The sequence below is a fragment of the Engystomops pustulosus genome, chromosome 4 (genome assembly GCF_040894005.1).
Source record: "Engystomops pustulosus chromosome 4, aEngPut4.maternal, whole genome shotgun sequence".
NCBI classification, from domain to species: domain Eukaryota; kingdom Metazoa; phylum Chordata; class Amphibia; order Anura; family Leptodactylidae; genus Engystomops; species Engystomops pustulosus.
The window spans coordinates 155193304-155214083 of NC_092414.1; the positions used below are offsets into that span (position 1 = coordinate 155193304).

At 38.3% G+C, this 20780-nt stretch overlaps 1 protein-coding gene across 5 annotated transcripts in view; it reads left to right on the forward strand.

Moving 5' to 3' along the window:
* The window catches only part of MYO5A (myosin VA), a 99077-nt gene that overhangs the window by 40732 nt on the left and 37565 nt on the right, over positions 1-20780 (forward strand). For all 5 annotated transcript variants that reach the window (XM_072148202.1, XM_072148201.1, XM_072148203.1 and 2 more), the window contains exons 3-13: positions 1156-1327; positions 2454-2598; positions 3737-3893; positions 10173-10316; positions 11790-11871; positions 13019-13126; positions 13224-13330; positions 15458-15723; positions 18407-18488; positions 19203-19343; positions 19555-19680. In XM_072148202.1, the coding sequence (XP_072004303.1) occupies positions 1156-1327; positions 2454-2598; positions 3737-3893; positions 10173-10316; positions 11790-11871; positions 13019-13126; positions 13224-13330; positions 15458-15723; positions 18407-18488; positions 19203-19343; positions 19555-19680 (1530 nt within the window). The remainder of the gene's footprint in view (positions 1-1155; positions 1328-2453; positions 2599-3736; positions 3894-10172; positions 10317-11789; positions 11872-13018; positions 13127-13223; positions 13331-15457; positions 15724-18406; positions 18489-19202; positions 19344-19554; positions 19681-20780) is intronic.

Genomic DNA, 20780 nt, shown 5'->3' on the forward strand with positions numbered 1-20780 from the left:
TGAAAATCAAAGCACTTTCTATCTACACACATGGCAGATTGTCATGCAGAAAATTATCATGATTTCCCTAAATTAAATTCAGGTGGTGGATCAACCAATAGAACTTGACCTACTAAATATATAATAAAATAAAAGTTAAAGAATCAAAAAGTGTGTTTGTAAGGGTACATTTAGACGGCTGTCTGTGGGGATGTACAGGTGGCCCGCATATTTGCGGCCGCATAAACGTCCCCATAGATGGCAATGGCGGCCCGGCGGTGCTATGGTGCCAATCCGCACCGTATATAGGGAAAAAATAGATCATTCATCCCCATGTTTGGAGGGGGGAGGGTTCAGCAGCGGTATGGGCATACGGCTGTGTGTATGTACCTTAATGAAGCTCCAGGCTTCATGAAAAGCCTTTTTTTTTTTTGTAAAGACCAGGGCATTAGAAGCTAAAAGAAGAGCGGATCCTGACAGAGAGGGCACACACCAGCATGTCAGTGTGCTTGGTTTATAATCTTTCATCCTGGTGGCAAATTTAAGCCCACAATATGCCACGTCAGGATTTCATTTCATCACTCCTTTTCCTAGTCTTCTCTTAACAATCAAACTGGGACCATCTTTTTCGAGCAGGTTGTAATAGGGCTAGTTGGCTTCAAGGATAGGTTCCTGTCAGGGTGGTTGTCATTTAGGACTGCATCCCCAAGTTAAGGCTATTGGTGTGTTCCAGGTCTGTATTGGCCTGGGCAGTTTCAGGGATAGGTACCCTGGTCCCAGGGTCACTATAGCTATTACCCATAGTAATCCTTCTACCTCACATATCCAAGCATTAAGCAGGAAGGATATTTGGAACCGGCCCCCCCCCCCCCCCTTTCATCATGCACCAACAAAGGGTAAGAATCCTCTATTGGATACAGTTTTCTTAAAATACTTAATAATAATAATCATAGGGAGCTATTGCAACCTCTTGCAGATGTGTTGTACATATAACACTAAAGTAGACTTGAATTTCTATATTTTGTATGTAACATATTTGAGCTAAACCATTAAAAAGGTGAGTGTAAAGAAATATTGAGCAATTAAATACTATCTCAATGTTCTCTCGGCACTGCTGTTAAACTAATACAATTGCAGCTAGCTTTATTTTTTTATGTTTTTGTGGGTTTATTGTAGGATTTGGAATATCGTCTAGATGCCAAAACAAAAGAACTGCCACCATTGAGAAATCCCGATATCCTAGTAGGAGAAAATGACCTCACCGCTCTGAGTTATCTCCATGAACCAGCCGTCCTGCACAACCTCAAAGTCCGCTTCATAGACTCCAAATTAATTTACACGTATTGTGGTGAGTGCACACAGGCTTATTTTACCTTTGTGACCATGTGTTTGTTTCCGCATGTCCTGTTACCTCATCCCTGTTAATAACCTTGGTGGAAATATACAGTTACATGTCTATGTAGATGAGATGATTGGGTTTAGTTATGTTCTCGCTTTATGAGAGCTTCATTGTAGGATGATGTATTCATGGCATGAATCACAATAAAGTTGTTAGTCACAGATTCTCCACAGAGGCTCCATGCGGCTCAGATAATTATTAGAATAGATATAGGGTCAGGAAGTAAGAGCTCTACTTTTCCAATTAAGCCGGCCTTGCAGGCGTGTGGAGACCTGCAGCCATTGGCTCTCCATTGGGGGATTCTGGGGAATTCATTAATACGATTTCCATTATGGGATAAGGAAAAAATTGCCTCTTATGGATACCTTGTAAGGCAGCCCCCTTATCATCAAGCATGACTTTCAGGAAGCCTAATGACATGATGAAGGATTAAAGGTAGCCAAAAGAGACAATTCTTTTCTTATCCAATCCTGGAAATGGTATTTGCGATTTTTCAAAATGGAGCGTCAGTGGCTGTAAGTCTCCACATGCCTGCAAGGCGGCCATAGTTGACAAAGTCTCAATAAGTACAACTCCTGACCCTATTGCTGACAAGAAATCAAAACAAGATGGTAATCTGTTCCTTCTGGAATAGATATACTGGTTTTGCTTTTATCCTGGATGGAATTGGGCTTCTTGAAAGTCATGCTTGATGTTAAAGGAAACCTACCACCATGCATAAACTTGTAATGTATTCTTCAGAGGCAGTCCACGCCCCTGTTGCCTCTTAAGAATATTTGCATATATTTTGGATAAAAGTTTTCTGAGGATCTGGGGCACAAAAAGTTTTAATGTAAAAAGGATAGAACTAGAATACATTACATAAACTTGCCACTGGATCTACGGTAGGTTTAGGTTAAGGGGCTCCCCATCTGGGAAAACATATATGTATATTTCCTAGAATAGATATAATTCATTATGACTCTACCAAGAACTGTCCATATAATGCTTAGATGTGTGGAGACTGCAGGAGGGCACATTTCTCTTATAGGATGCTTCTCTGTTTTGGCGCTCACAATTTATCACTTTTTTTCAGGCATCGTCCTTGTGGCGATCAATCCCTATGAGCAGTTACCCATCTATGGAGCCGATATCATCAATGCATACAGCGGGCAAAATATGGGGGACATGGATCCTCATATTTTTGCAGTGGCAGAAGAAGCATATAAGCAAATGGCTAGGTTTGTTTCTATGACTTTCAAAATAAATCTCTGGGAACTTTTTTTTTAGTTTTGCATTATTGTTCTTTTTGTTATTCTAAGTCACTTTATTGTTTTTGTTGGCTAAGTGTGAGCATACATAGGTGACATGATATACTTTGGGTCCATTGTATCTTCTTGAAAGATTTACCATTGTTTTTGGAAAAAGAGGAACAGAAGAACTGGCTGTCAGCTGGTCTGACAGGTTTACATATGCACACAATCTGCAATAGTCTTTGAACATAGCCTCTCATGGGCTGGAACATATAGTCACTACATGAAGCCGTATACCTTCTGATGTCTTCTTCTGGCCTTGGTGTTATCATGATTTTGTAAAAATCAGAATTGTGCAAAACTGAAATGACAAATGAAATTAATTTGATTCATTTCCCACGAAGAACTTCTTTTAGGTTAATGGCGATGTAATCTAGGCTGAAGGAAGGGGGATTCAAGTTATGCATGTACCAACAGGGAATACATGAGCTAATACATGGATCAGTTTCTTAGATGCACAAGGCACTGCCTGAAATTAACATAGAAAAGAATTTTCATCCCTGACGGAATTATTAATTCAAAGCATCACATTGGGGGGAATTTTTGTCAGTACTGTATTTGGCATGCAACCTAGTTTTCATCCCTGTTATTCATATCCATGCAACATGTATGTGTTACCAAAGCACTTTTCATTGACAATACAGATAAGGATAAGTTAGAAGGAAAAGACTGGTAACTAATACATTTGCCATTTTATGCATCTAAGAAAGAAAGTGGTATCCTCACCTGGACATACACATTTAAATAAAATCATTTGATATATATATATATATATATATATACATATATATATATATATATATATATATCTGTGTAGCTATGTTGTCCCTTATAAAAGAGTTAGTTGTCCTTGGATACAACTACCACTGTACTCTGGCAGATTATTTTCACATATGCATACATAATTTTTTTTAAATAACACCCTATTGAAGAAATGTTTTTATCTGGTAGATGAATTAAATGTGAATCGCCAGTTGGGACTTACTGACCATAACACTGCCCTATGCCATCCTGTACATTGATGTGGAGTATTGGTTAGTAAGTATGGTTGTTTTGCATCTCATAGGGATGAAAGAAATCAGTCCATCATTGTAAGTGGAGAATCTGGAGCTGGAAAGACTGTGTCCGCTAAGTATGCAATGAGGTACTTTGCTACAGTCAGTGGCTCTGAAAGTGAAGCAAATGTTGAAGAAAAGGTACTGGCATCTAATCCTATCATGGAGGTAGGTAACTTCAGTATGGCTGATCTCAAATGTACAATTGACCCCTAATATAATCACTGTCACAGACTTCCAAAATTTACAGGGTTTTTTTCCCCCATCTACATGTTGTATAATTGTCTATAACTGTATAATGGAAAACTTGGTGTGGTGAAAGTCCATTTCCTTTCATTCAGTACTTTGCCTATATAAACTGATTCACAAGAATATCTGAATGATTAATGTGAGCAGTCCTTATTTTGCTCTTCTCCCTGTGACACAGCACCCACATACCTACCCACTTTAAAGGTGATATCTGCTAAATCGCAGTCAGACTACTGGAAAATAATTTAAATTTGTCCTCCACAAATAATGTGTATATACCTACAATGTCTTCTTGATAGAATTTGAAGATGTATCTGCCATAAGAAGGACTGTGGAGGAAACGCTGCTACTAGTTTGGGCATCAGGGTCGCACTGACACTTTGAGCCACTTGGAATGTGGCAGCCATCAATGCATTTGCACTGCTGCTCTACTCAATTGTATAGAAACACCAAAGAGAAACCCAGTACAACCCCATCTCCCGGCATTTCCATAATGTTAGATGGAGAGGCAGTGTGCTTGTGTGACTGCTGCAGCGTTATCAATACGTTTGCTCCTTGGGTTGGTAGGAAACGCAGAATTTTTTCGTGATTAGTAAGGGTCATTGCCGTGTGACACCTTATTCATCCAACAGTCCTCATCTATATTTGTTGAGGTTAGAACTTCATACTACCAGTTATACCCCTGTAAGTCTTTAGGGACACATAATCAACAATGCCGACTTTTAGATGTATCTTAGACAGTAACAGAGTTTGGGATCCACCTCATATAATGGGGGTTGTCTTAACCAGATGTGCTACATGTTAGTACTGGCCTTGGAAATAGATATGTTGGAGGTGGGGCGCCTATAAAGTAGGCTAGATAGGTTACCAGTGGTTTTTATGAAGTTTATGTTGTGTTATCCATGAATCATTTACTGGAATTTCAGGTTCTTGCTGAGCAAAGCAGGATACATGCTGTCATCCGCTGCTGTCCTCCCCTCTGACCACTCACTACCTATGTCTTACATGTTAATGAGAAATGGCTTCCCTCTGTTAAAGAATAACTTCAGTCTTCACTTCTTTTGGTTGTGGGTGACTGAGCTCTAGTTATTGTATATTTCTAAGCAGAGGACTATCTCAAGAAATATATTAGAGATTTAGGTTTGGTTTTTTTTGTTATGCTTAGGATATCTCCAATACTGGTGATGACTATTACATGTGGGGGACATGGACATACTAAAATTGAGACATTTTGTAATTGACAAACTTTACAAAATACTGTTTTGTGTAGAAATCTTTTTTATATACAGTCATATCCATGTAGCCGCAAATTTATGGGGAGATATTGACCCAATTCTGCACCGGTACAGATGACTGAAGGCATGGAAGTATGCAGAGATCAAGCTTCCTGTCCCTTGCTTCCCATGATGCTTTGCAACTAAGCACCAATAAAAAAACAACCTGGATTTTTGGCCAGTTCGTTCCCTTGTGAATATTTAGATCCTCATTGTGATGACAATTATATCTCTATAACTGTAATATAGAGAGCCAAACATAGATGTGAACAAGATGAGCTTCCATAGCTTCAAGTATTTAGTAAAAAGCTTCCACAGAACAGGAAAAACACAATTAAGTAACAATTATCTGTACCAATAAGTGACTAATAGTAAAACCTGGAGTGTGAAAGGTCCGAGTCCTGGAACCTTTGGACTCTTATAGATTTATTTTTCTTTGGGAAAACTTCAAATTGTTTAATTACGGTAGATTTTACACCAAATGTGTTCAGCATGGGATCGGGATCATAGAGCTAAAATGAACAGCCAAGATGTGAACGGAACCCAGGGTTTTTTTTACATTACTGGAAGTTTTTTTTTCCTCTTTTAGAAGAACTAGATTGGCCTAATGTTCAGCAAATAGTTGAATTCATTCTTGTGTAAAGGACATTCTTGTGCTGTGTGTTTGACATGAACTACAGCTGAAAAACACTGTCATATGACCAGATTCTCAAGGGGTGAAGGACTGATCAGGGCTGTCAGTCATAGCTCAGCGCTTTCAGAATACACAGAGCATTGTCATGTTAGGGCATCCGGTATGGCTTGTTTCATATCATGCACTAACTTTAGTTTTTTTTCTCATTTGTTCCTTTGTTCTATGTTTCCTTATTTATTTATTTTTCAACTGTTAAAATGTAAAAAATACTTTGCACTGTAAATTGTAGTCTGTAAATGCAGACTAGTTCCTTTTTAGTGTCTTAAGTGAATTACCTTACATTATTTTTACACAACTGTATTGTCATTTTTCCTTTTTTTTCTTCTATTAAAGCACCATCAATAATCTCAATTCTCAATATCATAATCATGTGCATTTCCCAAAGTATTTTCCAACTTTATTACACCACTGTGCTTGGTGAAATGCACTGTATTATTAGAGCCTGGAACATCAATATGATTTGTGTTTGACCACATTGAAGGGGGTGAAGATTTTTAAAAAATGGCTTCTGTCTTTTAACATTATTTTAGCATTACACCTACATATAAGTTATCTCTGTGATTGGAGCTCAATCCTATTTACGTCGATGAAGCTTTCTAGGAATAAAAACCCAGCCATTTCTTTCATATCCTGGATAACCCCTTTAAGCCATTCACATAGTATTTATCCCTTTGTATTCACCATGGCGCACTTTGATGCTGACATATCAGCCAAGCAGATGCCAAAAGAGGACAAGTGTATTGATCCCTGTGAGGTTTCCCTTGCCTATACATTTACTTAGTTCTAAGATACACTGCTCACTGAGTTGGACTTGGTCAGAGCCATGTCATCCTTAATGTAACAGAACCTATTTATTGTAATGATTCCTTAATCCTAAGTGTGGGCTCAATTGTACTTTCCAAGATCTAAACACAATGGACACAAGTCTATCGTCATGAATAGGAAGACTTACGTGGCTTACCCCTCTGTGCACAGATCCAGTGTTTTATAGGTTCACCTCTTGCAAAATCATGCAATGACTGCTTGTGGTATTTGGAAACCCATGTACATACACAACATATTCATTACGTGCATGGCTTTCCTTTACATACACAACATTTACATTACGTGCATGGCTTTCCTTTACATACGTAACATTTACATTACGTGCATGGCTTTCCTTTACATACGTAACATATACATTACGTGCATGGCTTTCCTTTACATACGTAACATATACATTATGTGCATGGCTTTCCTTTACATACGCAACATATTCATTACGTGCATGGCTTTCCTTTACATACGCAACATATTCATTACGTGCATGGCTTTCCTTTACATACACAACATTTACATTACGTGCATGGCTTTCCTTTACATACACAACATTTACATTATGCGCATGGCTTTCCTTTACATACACAACATATACATTATGCGCATGGCTTTCCTTTACATACGCAACATTTACATTATGCGCATGGCTTTCCTTTACATACGCAACATATACATTACGTGCATGGCTTTCCTTTACATACACAACATATACATTACGTGCATGGCTTTCCTTTACATACGTAACATATACATTACGTGCATGGCTTTCCTTTACATACACATACCCCCACAGGGGGGTTGGTGGTGGATACACTATAACTACCCGACTCAAACCAGGATTTTACATCTGTCATTGATGCGTCATGCTTTGTAGCAGTCTTCATCCATGGTTTATGGTTTTGACCTCTATCCACTTAACTAAGTGCTAGCTGTAAACTGCACTTAACTGATACTGAAAGCCACCCCATGTCAGTGACCACCATTAACCTGGTCAATAGAAAGGGCAGGAAAGGATCACCCTTATTATTCACATGAACACTCCTGTATCTATTCCCAGAATCCCACAGACAATAAATTATTTAAAACCTCTTCTTGTCTGGATAAGAGGATTGAGTACAAATACATCAATCTAAAAATACTGATCACATGGCACCAGGACACTACCTCCTCTGATACTGAATTGATGTGGAGATAAATATATCTTCGTGTGGTTTTTACTTCCAAGCCAAGAATCATGTGGAAAGACAAGTCATAATACTGTCTCATGTCTGTGTGCAGGAGGCTGCTGTCTGGAGTTATAGCAACTTGTGTGTATCCAGACTTATTTATAGGCACAGTACATCTTATTCTTCTTTACCTTCATTAGTTTCTGCATAGGTGCATAAATATTCAATTTTTAAAATATATTTTAGAGACATCACTTTTAGGTTCTTCATGTCTAAGAACATTCTCCGCCAGTGAGAATTGTAAGGTTACTTTACTTGAATGAGGAGGGTCACATGGATAATTGCATAAACCAATTAGTAGTTAAACCTGTGGAATTTATACATTCTTTCGGATTATTAATGCTCAAGTCAGCAATGAGCATCAGCGTGGGTGGAGATGGTTTCCTCTTGAGATTTTTTGATACCTTTTTAGTTTTTGTCAATCTAAGTTACTACATGCTAACTAAGGGTTTATTCACATGATGTGCTCTGTCTGTGAAACACAGGCCACGTGTTGGTTGCATTTCAAGGACTGAATACTGATCTGGCTCCCTGCAACTTTTTCTTGTTCCCTAACATGAAGAAATGGCTCGCGGGAAATTTTTTTAGCTCAAACGCGGAAATCATCGCTGAGACAGAGGCGTATTTTGGAGAGTTTGACAAATCCTATTTTTGGAAGAGTTAAAAAAAATCACAGGAACATTTGGAGAAGTATGATCTCACAAATAGAAGGCAAAAAGAGGCAGGTCACTCACCAAAAATGTACAGTCTTTATTGCAGCCAGCGGGATACACAAGAGAGGAGCCGGGCACACCACAAACAACGGGACTGTTTCGCACGTTACGCGCTTTCTCAGGTCTGTGGGTCACAGACCTGAGAAAGCACGAAACGGTCCGTCGTTTGTGGTGTGCCCGGCTCCTCTCTTGTGTATCCCGCTGGCTGCAATAAAGACTGTACATTTTTGGTGGGTGACCTGCCTCTTTTTGCCTTTTATTTTGGAGATCATATTCCTTGTTGCTCCACCTAACACCCTTCCTTATCACCTGAAGCTCCATAACACAAATACAATGTAAAATGAGTGCAGAAGACACCGTTGCCTGCAATCTATTGTCTCCTCAAGGTACATTGGGAGAAGTGTATCTTTCTAAAAGAAAAATTAAAAATTTTTTTTGAAAGAATGATGTCTTCCTTTCTAACACGGGTACTTATTAACCCCCCCCCCCCCCCTCGTATCTGCATATGTTGTAAGTGAAAACAAAATATCTGGATCTATCAGTAAGTGTGGTTTTATCAGGGGTGAGTTTGATGGTAGTTTTCTTAAATCTTATAGTTCATATTAGCATTTTTACCTTTGTTACAGTAAATGCTCATTCAGACAGGTGTTTTTTAGGTCCCTATACAATGGGTTTTTGTTTTGCGGATGGCATACTGACCCATTGATGGGTCTGCGGCACAGATTTTTTTTTTTTTTCGTGGATGTGCAGATGGTGCAAGCTGCAATTTTCTTCTATTTTTTTTTCTAGAATGCAGACCAATGACCCGCATAGAAGTCAATGGATCCGCTAAAAAAAAATGGATGCCACATAGATGACATCTGTAAGCACTCTGTTTTTTATTTCTCAAATGTTGCTAGGGAACCAACTGAGGAGAGCAAAAAGTAGGTTAGAAACCCATCCGTTTTTTGTGTTGAAAAAAAACAGATGCAGATACAATACGGATTAAACATGGACATCACTTGCCCCCATTTTTTTGCAGATGCGCAGCTGACACGTCAGTCTGAATGAGCCCTAACTACTCTTCGTCTTTGTTTGTATCAGTTTCAGGATTTTTCTTTTTGAGTTTTTCTTTTTTTACACATTTCAAGAAAAATGAAGGGATGATAATAGATGGACTTTAAAAATATTCCTGTTCCGATTTACATACAAATTCAACTAAAAAAAACAAACCTACAGAACCTATCTAGTACGTAACCCAGGGTCAGCTTGTATTTATCTAGATGTAATGGAAGGGAATTCAATTCCATTGAAGTCTTGGGGAATTTTTACACAGCAATTATATTTTCATTAATCTTTTTATTTTTCTAATGGAAATGAGTAACAAAATAGAACCACTAATGTGAACAACCCCTTATATAAAACCATTTAATTTTGTATTCCCCGGTTTAGTCTTGACTTATTTAGTTTTGGAAATATTTGTGGTTTTACAGGCAATTGGAAATGCAAAGACCACAAGGAATGACAACAGCAGTCGCTTTGGAAAATACATAGAGATTGGTTTCGATAAGCGATACCGGATTATTGGTGCTCACATGAGGACGTACTTACTGGAGAAATCAAGAGTGGTGTTCCAGGTAAGTTCTCTATGTTAAAACTACTCTATTTAAGAAAGTGACTTAATAAATGACATGGGAATATAGGAAACTGTAATACCGGTTTATCTTTTCAGAAGACTTCTTTCTCTGCTTCCTTTGCTGTATGGATTAGGACAGGAGATGCAGAGCGGTACCATTATTCAGTAGGGGATGGAGAGTCATTGTTGGCCCTCTCGCATTGCCAAAAACTTAGATAAGGCTTTTTTCCCCTTACCCTTATGGTCTCTGAGGGTTCAGCTCTAGTAGATTACTCAGTCACCATGAGATATGGCTTTGTTTTGTAACTGAGCTGCCTTGAAGTGCACAAGTGATGCTGTTCTGTCTGACTATTTATCACACACTGTCATTTAGTTTTTTTATTCTGCCTAATTAAGAGACATTATAATATTTAATGCCCAAGTGGTTATCCTTTTTATATTCCTGAGTATTTCCACCGCCACTATAAATACCCATGGTTCTTAGCAGTTTTAGACCTAGTATGCAGTGATCTTGTGACGTAATATCAGAACATCTGTACCAAGTGTAGCTTTGGGTTAATCTTACTTGGCTTAATCTGGCCTTTATGCTTGGTTATTCATCAAACTGTTCTGCATCCCTGACTGTGAGTGCACAGCAAAAGTGTTTCTTGGTAGTGATATCTTTGAACTGTACAAAGCTGTGTTCCTAAAAAAAACTATATTCAGCTGGATATTTAATTTTTTTTGTTTTTAAATGTAGTAGCAGAAAAAATTTCTACTTCTATTGTAATGGCCACAGATGTTTCTGGAATTTCAGACTGCAGCTTTCCCACCTGGAAGATAGTGGAATGTGACATTTTCTGTGGATTCTTTTCTTTACTAGAAGTGCTCTGGGCCTTGTGCTTTTCTAAGCAGTAAATTATGGTCTATGAGTATGTTCTGTATGACAAATCCATTGTTAAACAATACACCAGTGTTTGCAGTTTGTCTAAAAGATATTTCTGTTTGTGTTCTCCAAGTTTAATACGTTTCACTTCTTTAGAATAGTATATGCCAGAAAATCTGTACCAAGTTTAGTATTGGGTTTATCTTATTTTGGTGTAACTGGCCTTCATGCTTGGTTACTCAGCAGACTGTTCCCAGACTGTGAGTGCACAGCACAAGCTTTGATGGTGTCTGATGAAGGGCTTGTTTTACACTGGAGTAGTAATGACTGAATTACCTCTTTTAGTTATAGTTAGCATTGCATCTTACTTGGAATGGAGCCATTTGCAGAGCCTGCATGGAAAAGAGATTCTGGGAATAAAATGCATACTCTTCCTTGCAAGTGCTGAATCAGCCTGTATACTGCTTAGTACGCATAGGGTTATCTGTGAGATTTAATGCTTGCTGAGCCTGACTTTTTGCAGCATTTTCCAAGCATTTAGAGTTCTCTCTGCTCAGCAGTAATATACATTCTCACTCTGTTTAGTTTTTTTTTTTTGTTTTTTTTTAGGCTGATGAAGAAAGAAATTATCACATATTTTACCAACTCTGTGCATCTGCTTCTTTACCAGAGTTTAGTGTGCTCAAACTGGGTAAGTTACTAATATGACCAATATTAAAAGGGTTGACTAGGCTGAAAATCCATTTGTTTCTGCTAAAGTAATTGTCTGGTGCCATGGCAATTTTGTATACCGCACTAACTTGTGGAACGGTATCAGATCGCTGTGGTTTGACACCTCTGTCCTGGACCAATTTGCCTTTCTGGCCTCATCCAGTGCTTGATCCTATACAGGGGAGGGAGCCTGAAACAGTAGGCTCCTTCCATTGTGTAACATCTGTGCTCTACACTTCGCTTGAGGGAGCATAGTTACAATTCCCCTCTTTATCCACTGTACATTCCGCTGCTTATAATGGTATTAATAACTGGACATTCCCATTTAATTTAATTCATCAGCCATGTATATACATTTCTGCACGTTATTACCAAATAATGTACCTGTGCGATCATAATTCCCCATAAATAAAATGGAGCACAGCTGTCCTTGGGTCTGACCAGCGTGGAGGGATTGTGCCAAGAATCAAATTGTCTTTGCATTTGAAATGGACAGAATAGATCGGCAGAATCCAAAATTGCCAGTGGACCAGGCAATCCCTTAATTATGATTATGTATATGCCACTCTAGTCACCTAGAGCAAAGTTGTTTAGAAAGAACCTTAATTCCACAAGAAGCTGAGAAGGGTCCTCCAAGCATGGTCTACCATTACATGGTCCTCCAAGCAGGCATTAATTGTACACTATATAGCTGCTCTTGTGATGCTGTGCTGAGGCATCATAGTGTCTGATAGTGATGTGCGGAGTGGGGAGAGATATTAATATCGGGTGTGAGGAGCAGAAAAGAATATAAAAAATGTTTCTTGGAATTGATATCTTGAAACTATACATTGTTGTGATCCTAAAATGCTGTTTCCAGCCTGATTTTAAATTTCTTTAAATGCAGCTTTCACATCCACAGACATTCCTGCAATTTCAGACTGCAATGTGGAATGTGAAATTTTCTGTGGACACTGTTCTTTCATTTACTTGAAGTTCTCTGGGCCTTGGGCTAGTGCTTTACTAAGGAATGAATTACGGTGTATTCTATATGACAAATGCATTGTAAAACAATACACAAGTTTAGTGTTTTGGAGTTTTTCTCTAACCCATTCTCCATGTTTAATACTTTCACTTCTTTACAATAGGACATGCCAACAACTTCCTCTATACCAAGCAAGGGAGAAGCCCTGTGATTGATGGAGTTGATGATGCAAAAGAACTTAAGAACACAAGACAAGCCTGTGCTTTACTAGGTAGGTCATCCCATTCCTGTTCCATTGTCCATTGCTATATCTTCACTCTTTGCCTTTTGTGTTATTGATTTTTCTTCTTTCAATCTGTTGTGTTAAGGAATTGGAGACCAGTATCAGATGGGAATCTTTAGAATTTTAGCTGCTATTCTCCACTTGGGAAATGTAGACATTAAACCTCGGGACTCTGACAGTTGTTTGATTCCGGTAAGATTTTTTTACTATGCGTGGTATATATTTAGTGTTTATTAGGAAGTGATTTTACTGCAACTTCTGAATGTACTTCTACATTAATTACCAGTGTTGTATCTGTCTGGTATGTTGTCATTTGCAGTATTCTTGCACATATTTATCTATGTGATTTGGGGGTTACAATATCCCAGATACCCTGGGGATCCCAATGCTGGAGAAACAAGCTGAAGATTAGAATTCGTTTTAAATGGAGCCTGTCACCAGGACAATGCAATGTTATGCGGCAGACAGCTTTATAGTTTATGAGGAGCTGAGTAGATTGTTTCCACAAAATTATATATCAATATTTACCGCAACTTATTCACTTATAATTTATTTTTCTGGCCTGTGAAATTGTAGTTGAGACGGGGAAGCTGTCGTTTCAGTGACTGTTCGCTGTCAATCACTGATTGGACTGATTCCTATTCCCAATTTCCATAAAGAAAAATGGAAAGTTCTGCTGAATCCCCACAAAACTATGTATTTATTTCTGGCTCTATCACCTGCTCTATGCATATTACATTGCATTATCATGATGGCAGGTTTCCTATAACCACTGCACTGCCTATTGACATCACAATTATTTGGCCAAAACCAGATTGGGATGTGAATAGGTAGTGTAGTGTTCATTCCAAGATGGCAATCCTGGGTGGAATACTCCCCTACCTGTACCCTCTGCTGGTACTATGCTGACAGTGTGCATGGAGCTAAGCAGGATAGCCAAACTCTTTGGATGCTTTCGTCATGGCAAACACAACATCTAAATGAATAGAGATAAGTGTTTTGCAATTGCAAGCTGCTGGCCTGCAGGACAGTCTGGGTGCCTAATGAAGGTCCCCGGTCTATCCTTGGCAATTGTCTATTACCCCCTGCTTGTCTAACAAGCTGACTGCATGAGCAGTGTATTATACAGGCTATTAAACGATCACATGTATAAGTTACCATACAGGACTAATAAACTGTACAAAAAAATTTAAGGGAAACCTGTCCCCAGGGACCTCCTTTTCATTAAAGACGGGTTACAGACCTGCATTACAAATCTGTCTTTCTGCCTTCTCTGAGCATTTGCATTACAATATAATTGTGTGTTATAACTTACCTTGCACCCTGAGAGAATCCTTTGTACATTTAGTCCCAGAGGTTGGGCTTTGGTTTGGATGCATTTCAAAAAACAACACGTTACTTGTCTGTGCTGCAGACTGCTCAGCTATCAACCCCCACCTTTGTGCTCCTGTACAGCTCTGCCCTCCTGCTCCTTCACAGAGGTCACAGCTCGGCAGCACAGACCAGTCACATATTGTTTTTTGAAATGCATCCTAACCCCTGGGACTACACAGAGGATTCTGTCAGGGTGCAAGGTAAGTAAATGATATTGTAATGTAATGAAAATGCTCAGAGAAAGCAGGAAGGTATATTTGCAATGCAGCTGCAATGAGCTTGTGTTACCTATTTTGTGAAAATGAGGTCCTTGGTGACAGGTTCCCCTTAATCAATTAAAAGAGAAACTGTGAATAAAATTTAAGAGTTTAAAAAAGGAAATAAATACCAGGTCCTTCTCAACCCCCCAAAAATAAATAAATAAAACAACTGTACAAAGAATAAAATAAACTTAAAAAAAAAGGCGAGCCCCAAAATGGTACCAATAAAACTACAAATTGTTCAGCAAAAACACTGTCCCTGTAAAAAAAAACAGACCTGGAGATTAAAGTTTTGTTATGTGTTCTTCATGTGTCAGAATTGCATATTTTTTGTATTTTTATTAATTGTAAATAAATCAATAAAATGAACAAATTCTATGTACCTCAATATGGTACCATTAAAAAATTTCAACCATCATAAACAAGCCCTCATATGCCTATGATAACTGTACCTTAAACAATAATAAAACTGAATGCACGATTAAGTGTTCCTGTGCCCACAGGCAGATCTTTCATCTGTCTGCAGTGGTTGACAGCTGTTGTATCTACATGCACAGCAGCCAGACATCCATCAGCCCTATGGCACAAGTCATACAAGTTCTCTTTTTTTTGCCTTTTCGGTTAAAAGCAGACTAGACCAGGCCTGTATTTATTTTCAGTTACAACTTTTTTTTTTCCCTTGCAGCCAAAGCATGAACCTCTGCTCATATTCTGTGATCTGATGGGTGTGGATTATGAAGAAATGGCACACTGGCTATGCCATCGAAAGCTTGTTACTGCTGCTGAGACATTTATCAAGCCACTTTCACGGCTACAGGCCACCAATGCCAGAGACGCTCTGTCCAAACACATCTATGCTAACCTGTTCAGCTGGATTGTTACTCAAGTGAATAAAGCCCTACTGTCATCTGCCAAGCAGAATTCCTTTATTGGGGTCCTTGACATTTATGGGTAAATAAACTTTCTTAGTCTTAAATAATTCAATTTTTTGTCAAACATATGTAATATTTAGGGTTGCAAATAATTAAATGATATTAAATAGCTTAAGGAGCTTATGAGACTGACGAGGAGAGCCAAGCTGTTTACCATTAATATCTCCATCTCCATACATCTAGACCAATGGTGGTGAACCTATGGCACCGGTGCCAGAGGTGGCACTCAGAGCCCTTTCTGTGGACACTCAGGCCATCTCCCCAGGACAGAGTTCAACAGACAGGAACAAATCCACCAAATCTTCCTTCAGTCCCAAGCAACTTAAGAGATACTGCTCTCAGAGCTATTTTAAAGCGACACTACATTGGCTGTTTGGAACTGTGGGAAAAATTAGGAGGTGTGGACTCGCCATTCTTCCTCTAAAGAGAGACACTGGAGAGAAGCTACAATGGGAGTCTGAATTTGCCCTCCTTTCAACTGTATTGGTGGCCTCAAGGGCAGATAAAATTAAAAGATGTGGAAGTACATGTAGCAATAATTTACTGCTTAAAATGCCATGTTGGCACTTCACGGTAAATAAGTGGATTTTAGTTGTAGCTTGGGCACTCAGTCTCTAAAAGCTTTGCCATCACTGATCTAGACTATGGATCCTCACTGAGCATGAACCAGCACTTCAGATGGAGTTCCTGGGATAAGTCATGTTACCAGCAGTTGTGGCCCCCAGCAATTATATACTTCTCACCTACCCTGTGCACAGATGATAAGTATTAATTATGGGGCATCTCCTTTTATGAGATGTGGCTTTAATCCTTGCCCTCAGAAGTGCTGGCTTCATGTGAAGGTTTTTGTAGTGAATATGAAATAAGGAATCTGGTCCCGTTGTATTTGGACTGGAGCACATTTTTTTGTTGAGCATATTCTTAATATCTACAATTAAAGGGATTTTAACAACTTTTCAAATTATTGCAGAGCTCTGTGCTTGGTTATCTCTGGTACACGGTGAGTAGAAGTGCCAAAGATAGCCAAGTACTGAGCTTGCCAATTTCCTCCACTTCGAGATTGGTACCCCTGTTCTCCGAATTCTTCTGGTGATCAGTGGGGGTTTTTGTTCATCTTTAATTCGCCAATGTGTACTGATCAATTTGTTGTTTTTCCTATTTAAAACCGTTCATCCATTCATAAGATATGGCCCATGGAAATTTGTACTGCATGTGAGATTTCTCTAGGGAGGAATCTGTGCACTAGATGTTAATACAAGGTTACCACCAAATTGATCAGGTGCACAGCAGCAATAAAATAAATGTCTTTTAGTATTTTGTGCTTGATTATGAGTCCTATTTAAGACCCAAGGAGACCTTTTAAAGGAAATCTACCATTTGATGCATTATGAACCAAACATACCTTGAGAATGCTGTAGCTACACTGATGCCGGATTATACCTTGTTTAATCCCTGAGTTGAGTGATTTTTGCTGAAAAAACAATTATAACATTCAGGACCTTGGGAAAGCTGGGTCAAGCAATGCTGCCTACATAAACACATTGCACACTGAGCTTTTTATTACACATGGAGCTTAGTCAAGACATGACTAATCAACCTGAGCTGGATCACTCATACACAGAAGCTAGGGGATGGTGTAGCAATTGATTATTCTGCCTTCAGGCACAACCCAGGGATTACATTATCGTCTGGTTCAATGAATAACTGATGTGCTAGGAGAAGCGCTGAGCCAGCCACAGTAACGAGATATCTTCATTATGATAATTTTTATAATTGTTTTATCAGCAAAACCTCAAAACTCAGCACAGGGATTAACCAAAATATGTTTCTGCATCAGTGTAGCTACAGCATTCTCAAGGTATATTTGCTTCATAATGCAATCAAATGGCAGGTATACTTTAAGCATAGGTTTTTTACACATTTATTTATGACTGTCTGGTAATAGTAACACTTTAACCAGTATAAACCCAGTATCTGTAGTGTGTCTGTGAGCATCACAACATGCGTCATTAGATCTGTCTACATTTATTACTTCAAGTCCCTGCTCATCACAACTCAACATATAGTGTTCTTTTGTATTATTCTTTGAGTCTTTGGTAATGTTATAGTAAACTGTCTCCGGTTCTATGCTTAGTCTGTAGTCAGCTATTTTAAGCTGCTTCCCATACATTTTAATAGCTCCATAAGTAATGTGATACATTTTCTGACTCTAGTGCCTCAAGGAAAGTTGTGCCACGTGATCTGGATATTTGCAAACTGGAATTTATCTTTCACTCTGAAAAATATATTATTGTTCATTCTTTCAAATGATTAGCAAATATTTTAGTTTTGTGATGCAAAATACAATATTTAATACTGAGAAATACTTATTTTCGAATAGAACTCTACAATCCTAAATCAAGGATGATAAACAGGGGAAACTGTACTTTACTAATCTTCTTATATTGGTTATCCAAATGGCAACAGTGCTACTGCACAGTGTATGCTACAGTATGGAGGAGCTTTGCTAATGCGCCCCAGAGCCTTTAGCTCAATAGAATAATTTTAAAAGTTGCTTTCAGAGGGAAGTAGAACATGGTTTTATCATGTCTGGATTTGCGGGTAGATTTCCTTTAAAAACCATTAATATCAAAGCAAAGAATTGACTCAAATAAAGATAATTTTCCCATATTATGAATTAATAATCCCTTTTTTTTTTAAAGGTTTGAGACTTTTGAAATTAACAGTTTTGAGCAGTTTTGCATCAACTATGCCAATGAGAAGCTACAGCAGCAGTTCAACCTGGTGAGCAGATGTGGGCTGTCATTATTGACTAAAATCTGCATTCCTATGTTTAATATTAGTTCTCAATGAATTACTTGCATTTATAATTACGACTGTTGATCCAATTCCACACATTGTGAACTGCACATTGCACAGGACGGGAGACCTTCTATCATACAGAAATATGATGCAAGGATTCAGTGTGTCGGCACTGCAGTTTGTCCTGCTGACAGGGAGTCCTTGCATCAACATTTTAGCTATAAATCCTTCTGGCCACCTGAATGTTTAGGGATAAGGAGCTGGTCCTATTATTGTGTAAAATAAAGGCAGCTGTTTTCATTACACATATACAATGTGTATGTATAGAAAAATACACTGTATACGATCAGTAACAAATGCATGCAGGATCATGTCCTCCTCTGAGACAAGGTGTCAATTACTGGTTTTCGGGAATGTGAAGGTTTCTGCCACTGAGATTATGGATGTCAAATCAGGTCCATATTTTGCGCATTTATTGAGGTTATTTCTCAGTAACATAGTAAACGTTTTCATGCTCTAGTAATACACGTCACTCCTTCTCTTCCACATAATATAATGTACAATATGTCTTCCAAAACCTTTACCAAGTATTGATATTTGAGTCACTTCAGTTTTGCCCTTCTATTCTGCCCCAGGCTTATATTTTCCGCATTTCTGTTCCAGTCCTCTAAGATATATTTCTTGTCCTTTTTACAGCATGTATTCAAGTTGGAACAAGAAGAATACATGAAGGAACAAATCCCATGGACCCTGATTGATTTCTATGACAACCAGCCCTGCATCAATCTTATAGAGGCCAAAATGGGTATTCTGGACCTACTGGATGAGGAGTGTAAGGTAGAGTGGAGTGTAGCATGTACTGATACTTTATTGTCATATTGTAGGTTTTATACTTTAAAAATTTTGTATTTATTGGACATTTTGAGATTTTGCCAAAGACTTGGTGGATTTTTTATCCTGTGGTTTTGGAGGGCCGGGTCCATTTTCTGGACGTGAAGAATAGCCTAGTGACTATTAACTATACAAGGTTTTTATTTTTGTTTTGCAGATGCCAAAGGGATCAGACAATACCTGGGCCCAGAAGTTGTACAATACGCACCTGAAAACATGTTCACTGTTTGAGAAACCCCGTCTGTCCAATGTAGCTTTTATTATCCAACATTTCGCTGATAAGGTGAGCAGACTTATTCTAACAAGAGGTCTTTATTTTTTAATTTTCTGGATAAGGTAATTTCTAAAAGCTGATGGTACCAAACACATATGTGAAAGGAGCAGCTAACTATCTAAAGCTACGTTCACATCTCCAGTAGGAGCATCCATTTCTCTGCTAAAAAAATAGCAGTCCACGACTGCAATCATAATGGACATCTAATGGTGCCCATTTACTACAATGAAGTCCATAATTTGACAGATGAAAATTATTTTTTATGCAATTTGCGATGGAAGTTCCTAGCAATGCAAATATGAACATAGCATAAGGCGCAAAACCGATGGAAGACAGGCTGAGATCATGCAAATAATAATATCTATGATTCAATAATGATATAATGTAAGGGAATAGCACTGAGGGATCATCCACATGGCACAGATTTGCTGCTGATTTCTACCAATTAAACTAAGCCAAAGCATATCCATAATGGTGTGAAACATGTATTGCATTCTTAGTGGAATCCCTGCGGCAGGGAAAAGCCACAGTATATTGTAGATTAAAGCTATAAAAAAGGGCAAAATAATTTTATTCACAAGTAAGTATTTATGGGGAAGTTTGTTTCAATCTCATCCAGTTTGTTGTTACTGTTCATTTTTACACCCTTGTTGAAAATTAATTGTCTGTACTTTCCTTGTGAATATATCCTGAAAGGATTTTGCTCAGGAACTTTAAAATTCTGTTATAACTAATCCTATCCATATAACAAACTTATCATAATCTAGTCACGGACTTCTCTGAATCCCAGAAGTAATTTAAGACGTTGCATTTGTCACACTACAGTAAATGCTTCATATACCACTGTGTGTATTTGGTTTCTTATACAGTATTTACAGTAGTTGATTGTTAGTGGTCTGTAGCGCCATCTTTAGTGTGCTGCATAACTACGGGATATAACAAGGAAACATCTAAATATAGAGAAGGATAACATTTGCACAATGGACCTTTTATTTCTATATTTGTCGCCTAACAAACCGTAAAACAAAGTTCCTGGTTGTCATCTGCATACTTGTTCGTTTAAATGAAAGTCATACGGAAACATCTTCTAATAGAACTGGAATAACTGT